Here is a 17,694-nt window from a genome sequence, read left to right on the forward strand (position 1 = left end):
GCCCAAGCTTGGTTTCTGTGGTGTCATGACCTCAAAATCAAAGTCCATTGGAAATCGACACTGAGGTGAGTCTACGCGAAGTGTACGCGAAATCGAGGCTAAATAATTTCCGAATAAAGAAACGCTTTTCGAAAAATACAATTTTGAAAAGTAGAAGCAAAGAAATTAGCAACTGACGAACAATGCTGGAGAACATTAAAAGCAAAACCAATATTTGGCCAGGTGTAGCACTTATTTTGACGAGTATGGCATAAACGCTCTGCCTGTAAATGGCTTTTAACACTGCCGTTCGAAATTGTGCAACTTATTTTTACTTCTGCTTTAGATTCTTCGAGACTCTGATACTAGTAAACCGTCCCAACCAGGGTCTGGTTTATCCTTACTCACGAGACGTCACGAAATACTTTATCAGTAGTTTTGGATGCTCAACCAACTAAATCCTCCATCAGTGGCGGATCCAGGGGAGGGGTGTAGGGGGTGAGCACCCCTCCCTGGTTCGACTTTGTGCCCCTACTTCGAAGATAACCAATACAAAATAATGTTTTTCCCTTTTGATTTTAAGGGGTGCACCCCTCCTTGGGTTAACTTTGTGCGCAGCACCCATCCCTGAACAAATTCCTGGATCCGCCCCTGTCCATGCATGTTGAAACCAGGTCCTCCAGGTATCCCAGTGTACCCTGCAAACAGGGTCTTGTTGTTTATTAAAATAATTGATCCTGATTGATAATATGTAAATGATAAGTGTTTTCGTTATATGCATTTGTAAAGGTGTGCATTCTTTTCTTTATCCTCGATCAGTTTGACAGTATTTCGAGATGTATTTAGATGATTAAAATGAGGCTAGCCCTGTGTAAATGCTGATGACTTCTTTTGCTCAAGGAACATAGTCCAGTTATTTACAGTCATTCTTAACCACACGCGCCCTCTAGCGATTGTTGCTGTCGCGGTTATGCTGGACGTCAATCACAAGGCGTTTCCAAAACATTTCTGAAAGCACAAAGCTATAAGGGTACGTGCCTATAGAGTGTCATGGAAACGCCTTGATTGACGTCCACCAAAAGCTTCTTCGTCGCGACAAAAGGAAATAATCACTTGAGCGGCGCGTGTGATTGAGAATGGCTGTAATACCATTATCATTGAAGTGCGACCCGCAAAGTTTGATATCTCGTTCGATCGTCAACTAGCATTTCAATTAACAACCGTCAATAAAAGAACTACGGCTCGCACTTCAATGATAACAAAAGACCGGGACAGTGGCTACTAGCTGTATCACTTATGCTAGTCGTAATAGATCCCTTGCATGTGACGTCAAAGTAGCCCAATATCTCCTGAGAATTGAGAATCCATTGTTATGTACTTCAAATCGAGCTGCATTCCGACGTGCTGCAAGGGGTCAACCAATGACATAATGTTATGCAAATGCGAATTAAGAAAAACAGAAGGTACGGCAAGGTTATGCCGCAGAGAAGGATCTTCTAGTATCCCAGAATGCATTGCGAGCGAAATATAGCTACTTTGGAGTACTTTCAGTTCAGTACAGATCGATCCTACAACTGGCTACTTTTATTTGCCACATTAGTCGAACATGTCTTTATCAAATGCTAAAGCAACACCCCAGTATTAGTATTATTAGTGGAAGAAGTATCGTTACAAAAATATGCCTATAAATCGGTGAAAGACAAAGAGAGAATAATAAACGTGCAAAGGCAATGCCACACCTATGGTGTACAGTCCTTTGACTAAACGTTGTCGTTGATCGGATCATCCCTACGCGCCTAGACCGAAAAGGATAACGGGCAAATTACCCAGAACTTGTGTTATCCAAACTGCTCGCCAGTTTAAATCTTCGCCGTATGCTCGAGGCATGGTTTTAGCAAATTGAATGGGATCGAAAAAAGCGAGCTCAAGACGTGTTAGATAACATATACGGCAGCTAGTAACTGTGAATTAATTATCCCCATGATCCTTTTAAGTCTAGGCGCGTAGGGATGACTGCCGATCAAACGACAACGTTTAGTCAAAGAACTGTATGTTCCGTCAGTTTACACATTGTTATCGTTGTCTTTGTCTTTGCAAAACGGGTAGCAAATGCAATAAACTAAAAAGTAAAGAATCAGGAGAGGAAGGCAAATAGCAAAAACCACCAAGTACATCAAGAGTAGCAGAAGGACCATTAAGCATCCTGGGTGGACAGAAAATTACCAATTAATATACAGACTACTGATAGGTCATTTGCATAATGCCGGCGTCGTTAAACAACAACTATAGAGGCTTTGGCACACGCACAAAAAAGCACTATCACGTGATGGCAGCCATAATAGTAGGCACAACTTTCTCCACTGGGAAACTGATTTCTATCTTATGTAAATCAGAATAGGCCAGATTCAATTGTTCCTGCCTCCTGTCATGGCTGCCGTCACGTGATGGTGCAAAGCCTCTATAAAGAATTTGCACCATCATGTGATTGCAGCATTGACTCTTTTTCCCCTGGGAAACTGAATTCTTTTTCGTGTAAATCAGATTATGCCATCACGGGATGCTGCAATTCCTCTATACCAGAATACTTGGCGAACTTTCTTTTTCAAAATCGTGTTTCCTCATGAGATAGTACTGACCTTCCCAAACCCTTGAGGGTTGAGTCGGGTGCTAAAACACTCGTCTCTCACCTCTGAGTTGGTTGGTTCTCTTTCTGATTCCCAGGGTTATGACGGCCCTCCGGTTTTTCCTTCCTCCTCTCAAACCGACCCTAACAAGTTCAAACTGGCTAGAGATGTACTCCAGGGTCATACATGGACTGTATAGCAGCTGCCAGAAGCGCCTTCGCATTGCTGCTGCACTTGCAGTGATGATTCACTTCCCCTCCCCTCCCCTCTTCGTTATGTATTTACCTTTTCCTTGCAGCTCGTGCCAAGAATAATCCGAGTCACATTCACAACAACAATAATCAAAGCAGGTTTTCTGGGATTCATATTGAATGGCTGGTGTAGGCACAGGTGTTCGTGGACCAGGTAGCGCTTGATAGGTACTGATGAATGGAATAAATAGTTTAGAAGATGTACAGTAGTTTTCGTTACGTTCCCCTCTACCCACCCCTCTCTGGTACGTTTTACCTGTTGTAAGGACGTGGCTGCTGTTCAATTGTGTGAGATTGATACACAAGAACTCTAAAATAAAACAAAATATCAGTTACCTTGGTGATTTTGGGCCGGGGTGGGGGAGGGGGAGGGGTATGAAATGGAATAGCGGGAGGATGCGATGGGGGGGGGGGGGGAGGGGGGGGAGGTGGTGGCTTTTATAGATACAGCGCTTAGAAAATATGGTTTAAAGAAGGGAATGAATTTAGAGCGGGTGCAATTAAACCGTGAAATAAAATCAAACTAAGTACTAACTAATAGTATCTATTTAGTGACTAATAGTCACTATCACTCAACCAGAACATTAATATTAAGCAAAAGATTTGTCTTTGTGTGATGAAAGTTTAGTTTGCTATTTGGCCGCTATTTGGTATTAGTGTCGTTACGCATCGCTCACTCCCCCAACTAGCTATTCCAATGTATGCGAGCTAGCTGTCGGGAAAAAACAGCAGAAATTAGAATAACAAAACAAGCAACTCCTGCATTTGAGGCAGGCCTTTGATGTTGCCTTTGAAATATTAAGTAAACTGTATATATCCGATATATGAGACAGCTTCTGCTAGACATGGCCTTTTCAAGGAAATGTTATGATTACACTTCGATGGATTTGGCTCGCATGACTGCGGCAGTGCAAAACCACGGAGTCCTCTCCTCATAACTTTGATTCTGTGCATCAAAGAACGTCCTTAAAGTGTATATGACACGAAAACATTCCATCATTTAAAATGTATAGTTTGTTAGTAATAATAACTATATCGTAACAAAATTTGTTTCAAAAGCTTATTTCTTGAGATATTTGCGAAAGTTAACCCCAATTTGTGACGTCATTTTGTTGACACGTACTCTAGATTCAGTAGTAATGTACTAAATATAAATTGTAATTCATATAAATTAACAACAAAAAGCATATTTCAGTCAGCTTCATTTGATAGCTTACGTAGTACTCTTCCAATGTTGGGAAATTGAAAAGTGTACTACCTGAAATTAAGATTCTTAATTCAAACATATTTCATGTATTTGCAACTAAATCTGGAGACTTGTAAACAAAATGACGTCACAACTCGTGCTAAAATGTTTTGAATTTCTAGAGAAATACGTTTTTGGAACAAATTTAACCGTGATATTCTTATTAATGCCAATAAACTACACATTCTTAACATTAAAATTTTTTCGTGTCATATACACTTTAAATCGTTTGAATAAAAATATAAAATAAATTACTACTTCTTTTAAAAAACTGTCCTAGACAAGAATACAATTAAAATTCAAGTATCACGGCTGAGACCCAGACATGCAGAAACATGAAGGATGTTGAGTACATCGTTCGTTTACCCTTCATCCGTGGCTATTACAGCTGTTTTCTTCGCAACTTCTACATTCCCAATCCTTGTTCTTTCTTCTTCGACTGCAACCACGGCATCTCTACTCATTTTTGCACTTAATCTTCGCAAAACGGTGTACAAAACAAAACAAGCAACGGATGGAAGAGTAACGAGATGCTTTATAGCTGAATTTCCGGGAACTCATGGCGGTCACATGACCAAGGGCAAGACCTTGACAGACTATTTTGGCCATGAATAAATAAAATATATTTTATTATCTTGATTATATTATCTTTAGTCTTGCTTTTTCTCTCCCTGCCCATGCAAGGAGAATTTGGCGAGATGAAGTAGCGAGTAGACTACTGGTCAGGGTTTGTACAGGATTCCCTATGAGAATTTCTAAAACCGTTTCCAAACCTTTCCAAAGCGCTAGCCCTTTTACTCAAATTTCTAAAACCAAACAAAGCCAAATTCATGCCACTCAAAGATAATTGGTACCTTTTATGGATAATATCATTAGAACCACAACCAACTGGACATGACTCAGGTTCCCCCCTCCCCCTCCCCCCGCCACTTCCGAGCCAAAATGGCTGCTTAGGTGCTGTAGCAGGCAATGACACTCATGACCACACGTACAGGCTAGATAAGCTACACTGAACCAGCCATAACGTTTCCTTATGGCCTAGTGGACTAAAAATCAATTTTCTAAAACTTTCAAGGCCATGGGAAAATGTTTGATATATTTTATGATAAAACTCGTCGGTAAATTTGGCGCGAAGCAGAAATGAAAATTCCTCAGTTAGAAAATCAAATTTATGAAGTACAGCTGTAAGTGTTACTGTAGCCACATACTGGGATTCCTGTGATGTCACGCAATACCAACAACTTTAACATAGTTTTAGATGACCTAAAAAAGCGCTTTACAAATATGGCAGTGTTTTACACGTTCTATCTTTTATACCTTCTCATAGCAACACTCATTGGTTTGGGATGTACTTCAATACGATATAAGAAGAGTAATTATAGTGTAAACTGCCCGTTGAACGATGTTATAGTAAGTGTGTTTGCTGACCCTCCATATTCAAGGAACAACAGTACTGATGGAGTGATGAGTGACTTCATTCGTCTCGGAATTAAGTTGTGTTTTAAGTCCAAATCCTGTACCAAGACCAAAGATATACAATGGAAGTGGGTACAGTCTGTAGATGAACTTGAAAGCCTGATAAAAAACGAGCAAACGAACATAGCCTTTCCTGTACCACCGTCATTGTCGTCACGAAGGACTCGCTTCTCTGTTAAAGCTCGAGTCGAATATTTCCCGATATTACTTTCACCAGGACCAGCTTTAATAGTGAATAACCAAGCCTGTCAAAGGATTTCAAAGCTTCTTTTAGTCAAATCTATTCTCTCAGTGTGGCCAATTTTGCTGCTAACTTTACTTTTGGCAGGGATATCGGGAGTTCTTATTTGGGCATTGGTAAGTCTTTCTAAAGATCTTTGTTGATAGAGCTGTGGGTCTCCTGTGTCAGGGAAACATAACTAGTTTGTTGATCACTTTAGAAGAAAATTTAAACCTTTAAGAACAATTTGATACGTGTGAAATGCTTCAAAGAAATAAGGCAAAATATGATAGACAATATGATAGACAATATGATAGACAATGTCCATCTTACGGGACAGGATTTAAACAGGAGGGAAGGCGATGCAATCCTAGATTTTGTACTTTTAAAAATATCTCCAAAATTAAAAGTATTGAATTCACTGTCTTTTTCAAAGTATTCAATAACGCATTTCTGTAAAGAAATAGTCACGACAGACCCCCATGCACCTACATGGGAGGGTACTTCTCGGTACCTAATAGATTAGGGTCCCCGTGGTACCCGGGACCATTGCTTTGACAATGTGCCTTCGAGTAAAGAAGAAGATACTCATGCATTTCAATTCACAATAAACCCGCCTACAATTTATAACTAAAGTATATTTCATTTTTTCAAACCATTACGGGAGTACCATAATAAGCAACGCCATTTTTCTAAACCATTCGTCAAGGGATCATACGATGGCTTCTGGTGGGCTGTTGTCTCCATGACAACAGTTGGGTAAGTAAAGGGTTTCCGTGCTCCTGGGACCCAGACAACTCCAAACTCCCCACGTTTTCTCGGCATTTGGCTTCCGTAAATCAAATTTACAATGCTCTGAGTTAATAAAGTTTGTGACAAAAACCCTTCAACCCTCGTGAATACCAAAAGGGTATTCACATTTTATAGAACCCTGAAAAAACTCTGGGCTGATCTAAGTCGGGGCACACTGACTCACAGATGAAATTGTAATTTAGCTGGTTAGGTTTTGCAGAGGGAGGAAAACTGGAGAACCCTGAGAAAAATCCTCGAATCAAGGGAGATAGTTAACAAACTCTTCTACATGTGATGCATGCCGACTTCATGAATCGAAATCTCGTACTCAGAGCCCAGAGGATCCACTGGTATTCCAAGTGCCTGAAAATATTCATTTTAGCTGTTTGAATTGAAAAACATTAAATCTCACTCGCAATGCATTGTGGGATACAAGTGGAGCCTCCTCTGCCCGAAGAAACAAAGCATGCGCAGTAAGAAATAAGGGCTCTGCGTACGAGTTGGAGACTACAAAGGTGAGAAAAGAAGAGAGTCCACTACTACTAGATAACCTTGATTCCTTGAATGTTGAATGTCACGGAAACATACATAAAACCACACTCTAAAATTATTGATTGCTTCAGATACGGCGACCAGATCCCACGTTCCATATTTGGTCGTTTATTCGGCATTGCTTGGATCTTGACGGGAGTAACTCTAATTGCTGTGTTCACGGCATCAATCACTAGTGCCATCACCGTAGTATCCGTCAAAGGGTCTTGCAATGAAATGCAGGGACAACGCGTACGTGAGTCTTATCTTTTTAATGATTTAATTTTATCACGATTCTTCTCAATCACTGTACGCTCGAAATCCTACGAAATAGAGTTTTGCTGGATGGAAATCAAAGTACTGTATTTCCATTTCAGAGTGTTCAAAGCCGCGTGCTTATGTAAAGGCTATGTAATGTCATGGAAACGCTTTGATGACGTTCACCAAAACCTATTTCGTCGCGACGGAAATCTCGGAGATCTCGGCTATGCTTGAGTGTCCACCCAAGCAATGGGTACTTTTCTCAATGGAGTACGGAATGTCCCACCAACAAACTTGAATTCATAAGATGTTTTAGTAGTTATCGATTTATTTCTTAATGTACATTCAAAAGGCATTGATTCTAAGACAGACATTTACGATTTTCAACAATCGGTTTCTGTTCCATGCTGTATATCAAAAACACATTTTAGCTTAGTCGTAAAGGTTTTTGTAGGTTGGATTCATATTATGAAACTCAAATTGACTCATCAACCTTTAGAAATAATTTTATAATTTTATTTTTAAATATTGTAACGTATTTTAGTTCCTCTGAGGATGACCGTGTTGGTCGAAAGCTAAGGAAAATATAGAATTATTTTTAAAGGTTGATGAGTCAATTTGAGTTTCATAACATTTTAGCTTGTCCGACATGGCAACAGTAATTAGGGAGGTAGAACAATGAATGCGATCGGTGTATTAAGAAGATTTGTGAAAATAACACATGAAAGCCTAAAGTTTATAAGGAAAGCGTATGACGCAGGACAAGACCAACACATGAAGGGGTTGGTTGAGAGCTCGATAAAATTATAAAGGCTTTTCCTTCTTGCAGATTGCTGTGATAAATAATTCAGAAACTGAAGTTACTGCACGTCATCACGGAGCAGTTGTAAAAGGTAAAATGAGTTGCGATACGTTGTTGAGATGTTTGAGATTTGCAAAAGGTATTCTCGTTTTTGAGTATAGCAAATTATTGGACAACTTCGACGATACGTCGGCCATCTTGGATCACAAGGCATTGTGGGGCGTCCAGGGGGCAAATAAAGCATTGTTAAAGCAATGACGCGCGTCCATTGATATTAACAGCTCACCACAAGAGAATACAACAAATGATGAATTAAGACAGCACATCGACCACTTTTACCCTTATAAAAGAAAGACAAACACACGAATATAACGTAACAATCTATATTTTTTTACCGTCTTTGTTTTGTTTTGCCCCCCGGCAAGATGGTCGCCGTATCGTCGAAGTAGTTCATTCTCAGCACATTCGAGATTGAGCGCTATAACATTATTTTTTCTTACTTAGCCTACGACGACATCATGGCAATGTTCAGTGACTTGAAGTCAGAGCAAGTAGATGGTATATTAATGGATCGCCTCAAAGGTTATTATTACCTTAATATCATAGATGACGATATGTTGCGAGTATCTCGAGCACTACAGAGTTTAATGCCCTATAGCGTAGCGGTAGTAACGGGTAACATGACTGATATCATCACCAAAAATAGCTGCTTCATGGATTTGTTAGCGAACCCAAGAGGAAAGATTAATCGAATGATGAAGAGGTACATAGTCCCTGTAAAGGTAAGCAGGACCTCACCGCCTCGCCTCGCCTCGCCTCGCCTCGCCTCGCCTCGCCTCGCCTCGCCTCACCTCGCCTCACCTCACCTCACCTCACCTCACCTCACCTCACCTCACCTCACCTCACCTCACCTCACCTCACCTCACCTCACCTCACCTCACCTCACCACACCTCACCACACCACACCTCACCTCGCCTCGCCTCGCCTCGCCTCGCCTCGCCTCGCCTCACCTCACCTCACCTCACCTCACCTCAAATTTCACTTATCCTTATTTTTCCAGCCCATGACGTCCAATGAAGATACAATCGGTCTTTTTAGCAGTGGTTCTGGTGCACTGACCAACACAATATTGACGATAACATCCCTATTGGTTATTCTTTTGTTATGTGGTTGTGCATGGGATCGACTGTATAAAACAAACAACTGCTTTTCGTCTACAGGCGTTCCTCGTAAGTTTACTAAATGTGTTTTTGTCTGAGTGAGAAACATACGGTACTGACTTACAGTACGTACTCGGTATGACATGCCGTAGAGAGGTTTTGGTATGAGTGGGAAACATCGGGTACTGACTTACAGTACGTACACGGTATGACATGACGTAGAGTGGTTTTGGTATGAGTGGGAAACATACGGTACTGACTTACAGCACGTACACGGTGCGACGTGCCGTAGAGTGGTTATTGTCTGAGTGGGAAACATAGGGTACTGACCTACAGTACGTACATGGTATGAAATGACGTAGAGCGGCTTTGGTATGAGTGGGAAACATACGGTACTAACTTACAGTACGTACATGGTATGACATGACGTGAAGCGGTTTTGGTATGAGTGGGAAACATACGGTACCGACTTACAGTACGTACACGGTTCGACATGCCGTAAAGTGGCTTTGGTATGAGTGGGGAACATACGTTACTGACTTACAGTACGTACTCGGTATGACATGAGGTAGTATAGAGTGGTTTTGGTATATGTAGGTAATGACTTAAAACACGTTTACCCATGGTACGCCGTTTCGGTCGCCTAGCAGTGGCATGCAAAAAGTACGACTGCCCGCTACGTGCCTTGTTCTCCCACACTAGCTTTTCTCGTAATCTGCCAATATCCGCTTGCTTAATGGCTGCACACAACACGTGCGTGTGCTTTCTATTTCTTCAGTAAGGACATCAGATATCAGCACCTACCATACTAAGCTCACTTCTCTCTGCATTTTTACAGGTCAGATGCTTACGAACACCAATGATATCGCCATGGTAAACCAGTCAAGTGTTGATCAACTCGCTCAAATTCAGTCGGCTTTGAACAGCTTAAATGAGCAAATTCTTGAAGTTAAAGTAATGGTTGGAGGTAAAGCACAAGAAAAAGAACCTTAGATTAAGAGGTAATATAATAATATATATATCAGAGTGCTTCGTGTTTCATAGAGGATTATATATAATAAATGCCTCAATAACTTTCACTTGTTTATTATAAATCACTTAAAATGAGGCCCCGTCCACACTATGCCGGATAAATTTGAATCCGCAACTTCCACACTGAAACCGAAAAAAAAGTTTCCCCTCCACACATGAAAACGGATAAAATGTTTCGCGTCCACACTAGTCCGATCAGAGGCGGCAAAAACGCTTCATTGCACATCTGAGCATGTGCATCGAAGCTGAAATTGAGCCCGCGGTGATTTTTTAGCTTTCCCGCCATGTTCCCATAACAATCATGACGTCATCGTATTCGAAATGTTCTCCGTCCACACTAATACGGCTAGCCGGCGTTTTCAAATTGTTCCACTCTGGAGACCGTATTCGAAAAAATTCGTTTTCGGTGAAGAATTTTTCCGGATTCGCCCGGACTAGTGTGGACGGTAGGCCTAACCGAATAAATGAAAATTCAAATTTATCCGGCATAGTGTGGACGAGGACTGAGTTTGAGGAAAGAAAAAAAAACTCGTCACTTCGTGTTATCACGGGTTCCAAAAATATCTCGAAACCATAATGTAGTACTTCTATCAAACGATAAGTGGTCATTACGAGACCGAAAGGGATTACGGGAATACAACTAAACACAAATAATCGAACTGTTTTACGAAACATTTTTGTCCATCACAAGCAAACCTAGCTGGATATGCCAACATTAAAAACCTCCATGGAATGACCTATATTGCTTTTCGTCTATGGCCCTAGTATCGCCTTTAGCTCCGACAACTATAAAAAAGTAGGTGAAATTGCGAGCTATTTTAGGTGGAATTCAGCCATTTTTTACAGCAATTAATACTTTTAATTTACATATAGTTATATATAAACGACTGGTAAAACTGAAGTTACCTCAAACACGTTGAATGTTCCATGCGAATTCCGAATTTGAATGACTTTGATTCCCGCCAAGGGCATTTGATATTTTTCTCTTATTCTCTCTATTTCATTACACACACAGAACGTAAAATTTATTACTACTGACTTTGAAAACTTTAAGACAGATGTTTTTTTTCTTTTTCGGATTACCCTATTTTTTTGCAGGCGTCTATCTTATCTCTTTATTTATTTTTTGTTATTCGGGACACCTGTGTCCATACTTATTAAAAGAGAATATACAACAAGAGAAATTGGAGAAGGAAGCGTAGAGTGAGACACCTCTCAATTAAACGCCGACCTATTAACAATTTAATATAGTTATGAACATATGTTTAACAATATTGTCGTTAATTGTGACTTACTGCAGTTAGAATTCACTAATTGAGGTATTTATATACATCTAAAAAGATATAACTAGCTAAAAACTAGTGTGAGCTGCGTCGGTGTTTCTAATGAAACAGTAATGATGAAAAGGTAAATTATACACCGTGAAAAGATGAAAAAACTTACTGACGTTTCGGACGCTAGTCCTTCGTCGGAGTAAAAAAGCTCTTTTACTCCGACGAAGGACTAGCGTCCGAAACGTCAGTAAGTTTTTTCATCTTTTCACGGTGTATAATTTACCTTTTCATCATTACTATTTATATACATCTGTTTCAAAAAAGAAAACGCTGTCGTTCCGAGATTTGAAACTGAAATCTGAGATCGAGTAGAGCTGCATATTAGAGAGTTTTAGATTGACTTTTTTTTCTCCCCGCAAACGGCAAACGTGACCACGTTTTCATAGTTTTCGTGTATTTTACTTTACCTTTTACAAACCTTCTCACCAAGCGCAAATACTCTTTTGTTTTTCTACTACTTGGACTTTTTTGCGATTCTTTTTCAGTAATTTAAAAGAATTTTTTACTGGTCAACTGACGTTTCACGTTTGCCGTGAACGTAAATCTAAAACTCTCTATTGTAGTATATTCACAGCCAAACAACGTAGTTCCCTTTTAGATTGGAATATGAAGCGTATCATTTTAGCCAGAAGACATAAAAGCACAGAAATTCCGATTAGTCTCGCAGATCGCCTATTATTTCATCTACGCCAAATAATGGCGTAGCGGTATGCACTCGCCTCTCACCTCTGGGGTCTCGGGATCGTGTTCGATTCCTGGACACACTGTAAACAAATCTGTAAACCTACCAACCTTCACTTCACTCTTCACTTCGCATCACTCCATTGTTCCGGATAATAACTGCACGATCTCAAATGGATTCTTATCTTACAAACGTCAATCCCTCGCGTTCGCAGTCAGACGTAATATTCTGTTACGCAAAAATCAAAAATCAACTCTAGATAGATAAAGGCTTCAGTAATTCTGCTATAAATAAACATAAAGAAACCCAAAATATAATAAATTTTGAATTCTTGACATCATTCGGGTTATTTTGAGAACAACAAATTTAATCCCCAACAAATCTTGACGCAAACTTTGTCTAAATTTAAACCGTTAACTTTTACCAAGCGTGCGTCACATTGGATGTAATCTGGACGGAGATATTTTGGGCGCCAACTGCATCGTTAACCCAAGATTTTTATTATCAAGCAATCCCACGTCCTGGTACGATATACATGAGATTCGTTTAAATCATTAAAAAACGAGGGGGAAAATTCTAGAGGTGAAGAAAGCGGTGGTAGTTCAGAAAATTTCGCGCAAAAGAATATAATTTCTAAACTGACGAAAAATTCAATTGTAGTTTTGTTTTGGGAAGTAATTTAGTTTTTATAGTGAGAGGCGTAAAGCATTTGGATAAGAGCAAACTCAACTAGTGTGAAAAAGTTCGCGTCCTTCATCACTGATGATTTTAGTTAACAATGGAGTTGTTAAAAATTGCTGCACCACCTATACGATAATTGTGGTAAAGCATTTTGTCCAACGACTGAATTTGCCTGGCAAACACGAGTACATTACTACATGAATTCATTCTTTAAAGCTTAAAATCCAGTGAACATAACTCAGATGCATCTTTTTTTGACCAATTACCGCAGAATACCACCATCTATTTTACATTATTTTCACTTTTTTAAGTTCAATTCAAATACTTTGATTGATTGATTGTGCAATTGCACACAAATTCTAGCCTAATATACTTTTTAAATGAATACAACTTTAATTTCTTATGTTTTAATACCGAAATCTTCTTCTGCCATTTTTTATCCAACTGTAATACGTATGTGTTCCGGAATCAGCTTTTACGAAAGAAGAAAATAAAGTCAGATGTTGAAAACACGGCTTCGCTTTAATTTGTTTATTTATGTTTTGTTATCATCATACAGGCGGTATGTCTTCCACCTTTCGCGACCAATAATACTGAAATGATTCTTCTCACAACCATCACAAATTATTACGACATATGTGCTAAAAATGTAGTTGAAGTATTTAAATCTTTTATTTCTTGAAATTGTGATCTTGTGGTGGTTAAGGCGTCATTCCATGATAATTTCAAACAAGCGAAATGAGTTGTGTGGATTAGGCTAACTTAATAAAGAGAAAATTCAAACAATGAAAAATACACAAGAATTTTTCGGCGAAATCAGTGCTCAAAGCAATTCTAAAACGTAGGGAAAAAATTTCTTGTCAGTCTCATGTATTTTAAACAGGAGTCGAGCAAAGCTGAAAAAAGGCCAGATGTTTGAATGTAAAATGAGGCGGACCACCTTTATTATCTACGAAATTGTTTTAGTAAAAAAGGAATTACAAAAGAGTTCAGTTCAATTTAAGAGTTTTGGTATCTTATTCGAGAGTAGTCACTCCTCTTTTTTTCTTATTTTTCTTTTCAAGATTTCTCCATTATTGTTCAATCGCCAAATTGTGTCCAAAGCTTTTCCACTGATCGATTGCATATCAGCCAGTTTTATCAATAACACTTCTGTCAACCAGTGGAAACCTTGCCCAGAAGTCTAAGATCAACTTATAAGTTATTATAAACACGACTTTTAACACTATAGAAATGTCTGTTATTCTATTGTAAAATAAGATATCCGAGTAAAGTGGAAGGCCTAAATATTCCACAAAATTGCAACAGTTCCGCCCCTATTTTTTTTTAGTATTATTATTTTAAATCTTTTTTTTTTTTTTTTTTTTTTTCATAGTTACAAATAAATTTATTTTCATTTTTTTATTTATTTTGTATACATGTTATATACACTACAACAACAATTAAGTTTAATACAATTGTTCGTTTATACATCATGTGAATCGAAAAATTCTGCGTTTTATATACTACGTATATTTTATAGCTTAATATTATTCAGATGTAAACGAAGTTATCAACACAGATTTTTTTAGGTTATAAATATAAGAAAAAATTATTTAAAAAGTTGAGACTGAAAACAATCACTAAATACAAAAAAGAACTCAATTTTCAGTAACTATTTTTCTCAATGGAGCAAAATAACCCGGTAAGAGCGGTTTGCACCGCTGCAGAATATGCGGGGTGAAGGCAGTGAGAGTATAGCAGTTTGAACCACTCGAAGAGTTCGAATAATGTTCTCATACACTTGTCAAACATCATATTGTCTGGAACAAACGTCTGGCGAACGATTAAGTTAAACGTGGCTTATGGTGCCAAAGGGTCGGCCTTTTTTCAACCTTTTTTACCACCAAGTTTTTAATAAATGTCATTGTTTTGAACTATTAGACTTTTGCACTCTAAAAATCGTCAATGTACATCATGTATTGGGAATTTAGCAAAGATTATAAAAGAATTAGACATCAAATACTAAATTGTAATCTCTGTTTTATGCAAGTTATGGATAACGAGGGGAAAAAAAGGGAATTCAAAAACGATTATCTATAAAAATGAAAAATCTTTTGCATCTAAGGATTTTCACAATCAAAAACCGCTTGACTGTATAATTATTTTTGGTTGACGAACAATCAACATAGTCATTATCACTGAATTCAGGTGAAATTTTGCCATAATTTAGACCAATCCTCATGACCATCTGTTCTCGGTAACGGCTATCGGCCTCTGCCAGATATTTTAATGACTGGCTGCCGTTTTATTACCATTTTTAGACTTGATATTGTTATTATTTCATTTAGAAGCATGATTTTATAGATTTTCAAATGTTATTACCAACGAAAATTTATCGAAAAAGCTAAAGATTGTGGTTTTTCCTGCGCGCAAAATAACTGTTCTTTACGTGAGAAAACAACGTTGAACATTTGCGTAAAGAAAACTATCAATAATTCAGGTCATTCTGATGACAACATTGTGATAAACGAATTTGACAATCTATTCAACTATAAATGAGGCTGGGTTGTAAATATCTCATTACAGAGAGAACTGAGTAAGAACGTACACACTTCTTTGGTTCTTGAGAACTTGGCCACACATTAGATACTTGAAAAACAGAAACGAAATTGAGGAAATGCCTCCCAAGAACGATTTTGTTGTCCTGTTGTTTGGGATAGTGGCTTTGTCCATCTTGAGCGACAACCATGGAGTGTATTCTGCATTCATTCAAGGCGGAGTTCAACGAGACTTCGGCGACTGGTATAACAACTATAAGCCTTACTATGAAACAGAAGAATACAGCAAACAAACTGAGGAAGAGTTAGAAAACAACCCTTTGCAGCCCGGAGGTTATAACTATGAGCAGAACGACGGCCCTCGAGGTGGAAGAAGCCTAGAAGAATTAAATGGCCGAGGAATGTCTGATGGTCCAAGAGGAGGAAGATCATTTGACTTCAAAGGACCTCGAGGGGGTCGATCAGCTGAAGGACCACGTGGAGGTAGGTCCACTGAATATGGGCCTCGTGGTGGAAGGTCGGCATTATATGGCCCCCGTGGTGGAAGATCGATGGAATATGGTCCCCGTGGTGGAAGATCGATGGAATATGGTCCCCGTGGTGGAAGATCGATGGAATATGGTCCCCGTGGTGGAAGATCGATGGAATATGGTCCCCGTGGTGGAAGATCGACGGAATATGGTCCCCGTGGCGGAAGGTCCTTAGAGTATGGTCCCCGTGGTGGTAGATCATTAGTAAGTGGTCCCCGTGGCGGCAGGTCTCTAATGTCTGGTCCTCGCGGTGGTCGGTCTTTGGTTTATGGTCCTCGTGGTGGAAGGTCAATCGTAAACGATTTAAATAAGAATACACATAAAATCAAGAAAGATATATATGCTGGACCTCGTGGTGGTCGCAGTGTAACTAAATCTGGACCTCGAGGAGGACGGAGTATCTCAAGGATGAGGCGAAGTATAGAAGAAAATGGTTCACGAGGAGGGCACGAAAATGAAGGACCACGAGGAGGACGAAGCATGGACGTTGATGGCCCAAGAGGTGGCCGCAGTATGTACGATGGGCCCAGAGGTGGGCGTAGTATGGAAGATGGACCCAGAGGTGGGCGAAGTATGGAAGATGGACCAAGAGGTGGGCGGAGCATGGAAGACGATGGACCTCGTGGAGGACGCAGCATTTTCGATGGACCCAGAGGTGGGCGCAGTATGGAAGATGGACCGAGAGGTGGGCGCAGTATGGAAGATGGACCGAGAGGTGGGCGCAGTATGGAAGATGGACCACGTGGAGGACGCAGCATGTACGATGGACCCAGAGGTGGGCGCAGTATGGAAGGACCAAGAGGCGGCCGCAGCATGTCTGATGGACCAAGAGGAGGGCGCAGTATGGAAGGACCAAGAGGCGGCCGCAGCTTGGAAGAGGATGGACCACGAGGTGGCCGTAGCATGGAAGATGGGCCGAGAGGAGGGAGAGAAATATTGGAAAATGAAGAAACCGTTGACACTGAAAATGGTCCTAGGGGTGGAAGAGACGAAGCAGCAGATACTGGCCCTCGAGGAGGAAGGGATGTGACAGGGAGAGAAGGAGAACTCATTAGAAAGAAGAGAGTTTCTGACATAGACATGGAAGCGTATCATACAAAGCTCAAGAAAATGAGATAAATATTAAACATCTGGGCAATAATCACGAATCAAAAGCATTTTAATGTTGACTTTGCTATCAGGCAAGAACAGAAGAGATCAAAACAGTTCAAATTTCCAAATATTTAGTGCTTACCATTTTTTATTTATTTATTTTGTGTGTGTGTGTGTGTGTGTGTGTGTGTGTGTGTGTGTGTGTGTGTGTGTGTTAAAATTGATCGAGAGAAAGGAAGCTTATGTTTGCTTAGGACTTCAGCATTTGGGGATGAAAGAAATGTAAAATGTAGAGATTCAAAGAGCTTTAGTTGATGTGAATGGTGGTAGAGTGCTGCATAATGAAAGCGATTTTTCACACCCATCATGAACTGTGGTTTCGATGTCGATTATTACTAGTGATATTATGCAAATCTTGATTCCTAATGGAAAGGAAAATAAAGGGAAAATCACTTAAATT

General features: G+C 39.6%; 3 protein-coding genes across 4 annotated transcripts; 2 read left to right on the top strand and 1 right to left on the bottom strand.

Moving 5' to 3' along the window:
• Positions 1 to 665: 665 nt before the first annotated feature.
• Positions 666 to 4,653, bottom strand: LOC148909706 (uncharacterized). Its single transcript, XM_089033225.1, has 4 exons — positions 4,467 to 4,653; positions 3,111 to 3,164; positions 2,889 to 3,025; positions 666 to 2,182 (listed from the first exon to the last, which is right to left on the bottom strand). The coding sequence occupies exons 1-4, from the start codon at positions 4,562 to 4,564 to the stop codon at positions 2,043 to 2,045; spliced, it is 429 nt and encodes a 142-aa protein (XP_088889351.1). The 5' UTR covers positions 4,565 to 4,653; the 3' UTR covers positions 666 to 2,042.
• Positions 4,654 to 5,334: 681 nt separating this feature from the next.
• On the top strand, positions 5,335 to 15,725 carry LOC116294731 (uncharacterized). Of its 2 annotated transcripts, none has more exons than XM_089032393.1 (7): positions 5,335 to 5,933; positions 6,476 to 6,555; positions 7,212 to 7,371; positions 8,210 to 8,273; positions 8,687 to 8,964; positions 9,244 to 9,412; positions 10,182 to 11,111. In XM_089032393.1, exons 1-7 carry the CDS (start codon positions 5,385 to 5,387, stop codon positions 10,334 to 10,336), a joined length of 1,455 nt encoding a protein of 484 aa, XP_088888519.1. In that variant the 5' UTR covers positions 5,335 to 5,384; the 3' UTR covers positions 10,337 to 11,111. The 2 variants fall into 2 exon arrangements, with proteins under 2 accessions (XP_088888519.1, XP_031558240.2); XM_031702380.2 differs by lacking the exon at positions 5,335 to 5,933 and adding an exon at positions 15,641 to 15,725 and having other exon boundaries at positions 5,958 to 6,555; positions 10,182 to 10,344.
• Positions 15,720 to 17,692, top strand: LOC116294732 (uncharacterized). Its single transcript, XM_089032392.1, has one exon. The coding sequence runs from the start codon at positions 15,732 to 15,734 to the stop codon at positions 17,259 to 17,261; it is 1,530 nt and encodes a 509-aa protein (XP_088888518.1). The 5' UTR covers positions 15,720 to 15,731; the 3' UTR covers positions 17,262 to 17,692.
• Positions 17,693 to 17,694: the final 2 nt, after the last annotated feature.

The sequence above is a fragment of the Actinia tenebrosa genome, unplaced genomic scaffold (genome assembly GCF_029948245.1).
Source record: "Actinia tenebrosa isolate PJP-AT-01 unplaced genomic scaffold, QUT_ActTen_1.0 PGA_scaffold1__47_contigs__length_23844297, whole genome shotgun sequence".
Taxonomy (NCBI): Eukaryota; Metazoa; Cnidaria; class Anthozoa; order Actiniaria; family Actiniidae; genus Actinia; species Actinia tenebrosa.

Coding starts and splice junctions, on each gene's coding strand:
- LOC116294732 (XM_089032392.1), top strand. CDS start 15,732: ATGCCTCCCAAGAACGATTTTGTTGTCCTGTTGTTTGGGATAGTGGCT.
- LOC116294731 (XM_089032393.1), top strand. CDS start 5,385: ATGGCAGTGTTTTACACGTTCTATCTTTTATACCTTCTCATAGCAACA. Junction 6,556..7,211: donor GTCTCCATGACAACAGTTGG/GTAAGTAAAGGG, acceptor TGATTGCTTCAG/ATACGGCGACCAGATCCCAC. Junction 8,274..8,686: donor TCACGGAGCAGTTGTAAAAG/GTAAAATGAGTT, acceptor TTTCTTACTTAG/CCTACGACGACATCATGGCA.
- LOC148909706 (XM_089033225.1), bottom strand. CDS start 4,564: ATGAGTAGAGATGCCGTGGTTGCAGTCGAAGAAGAAAGAACAAGGATT. Junction 3,165..4,466: donor GTAATAGCCACGGATGAAGG/GTAAACGAACGA, acceptor GTTTTATTTTAG/AGTTCTTGTGTATCAATCTC. Junction 2,183..2,888: donor GCACGAGCTGCAAGGAAAAG/GTAAATACATAA, acceptor CTGTCCACCCAG/GATGCTTAATGGTCCTTCTG.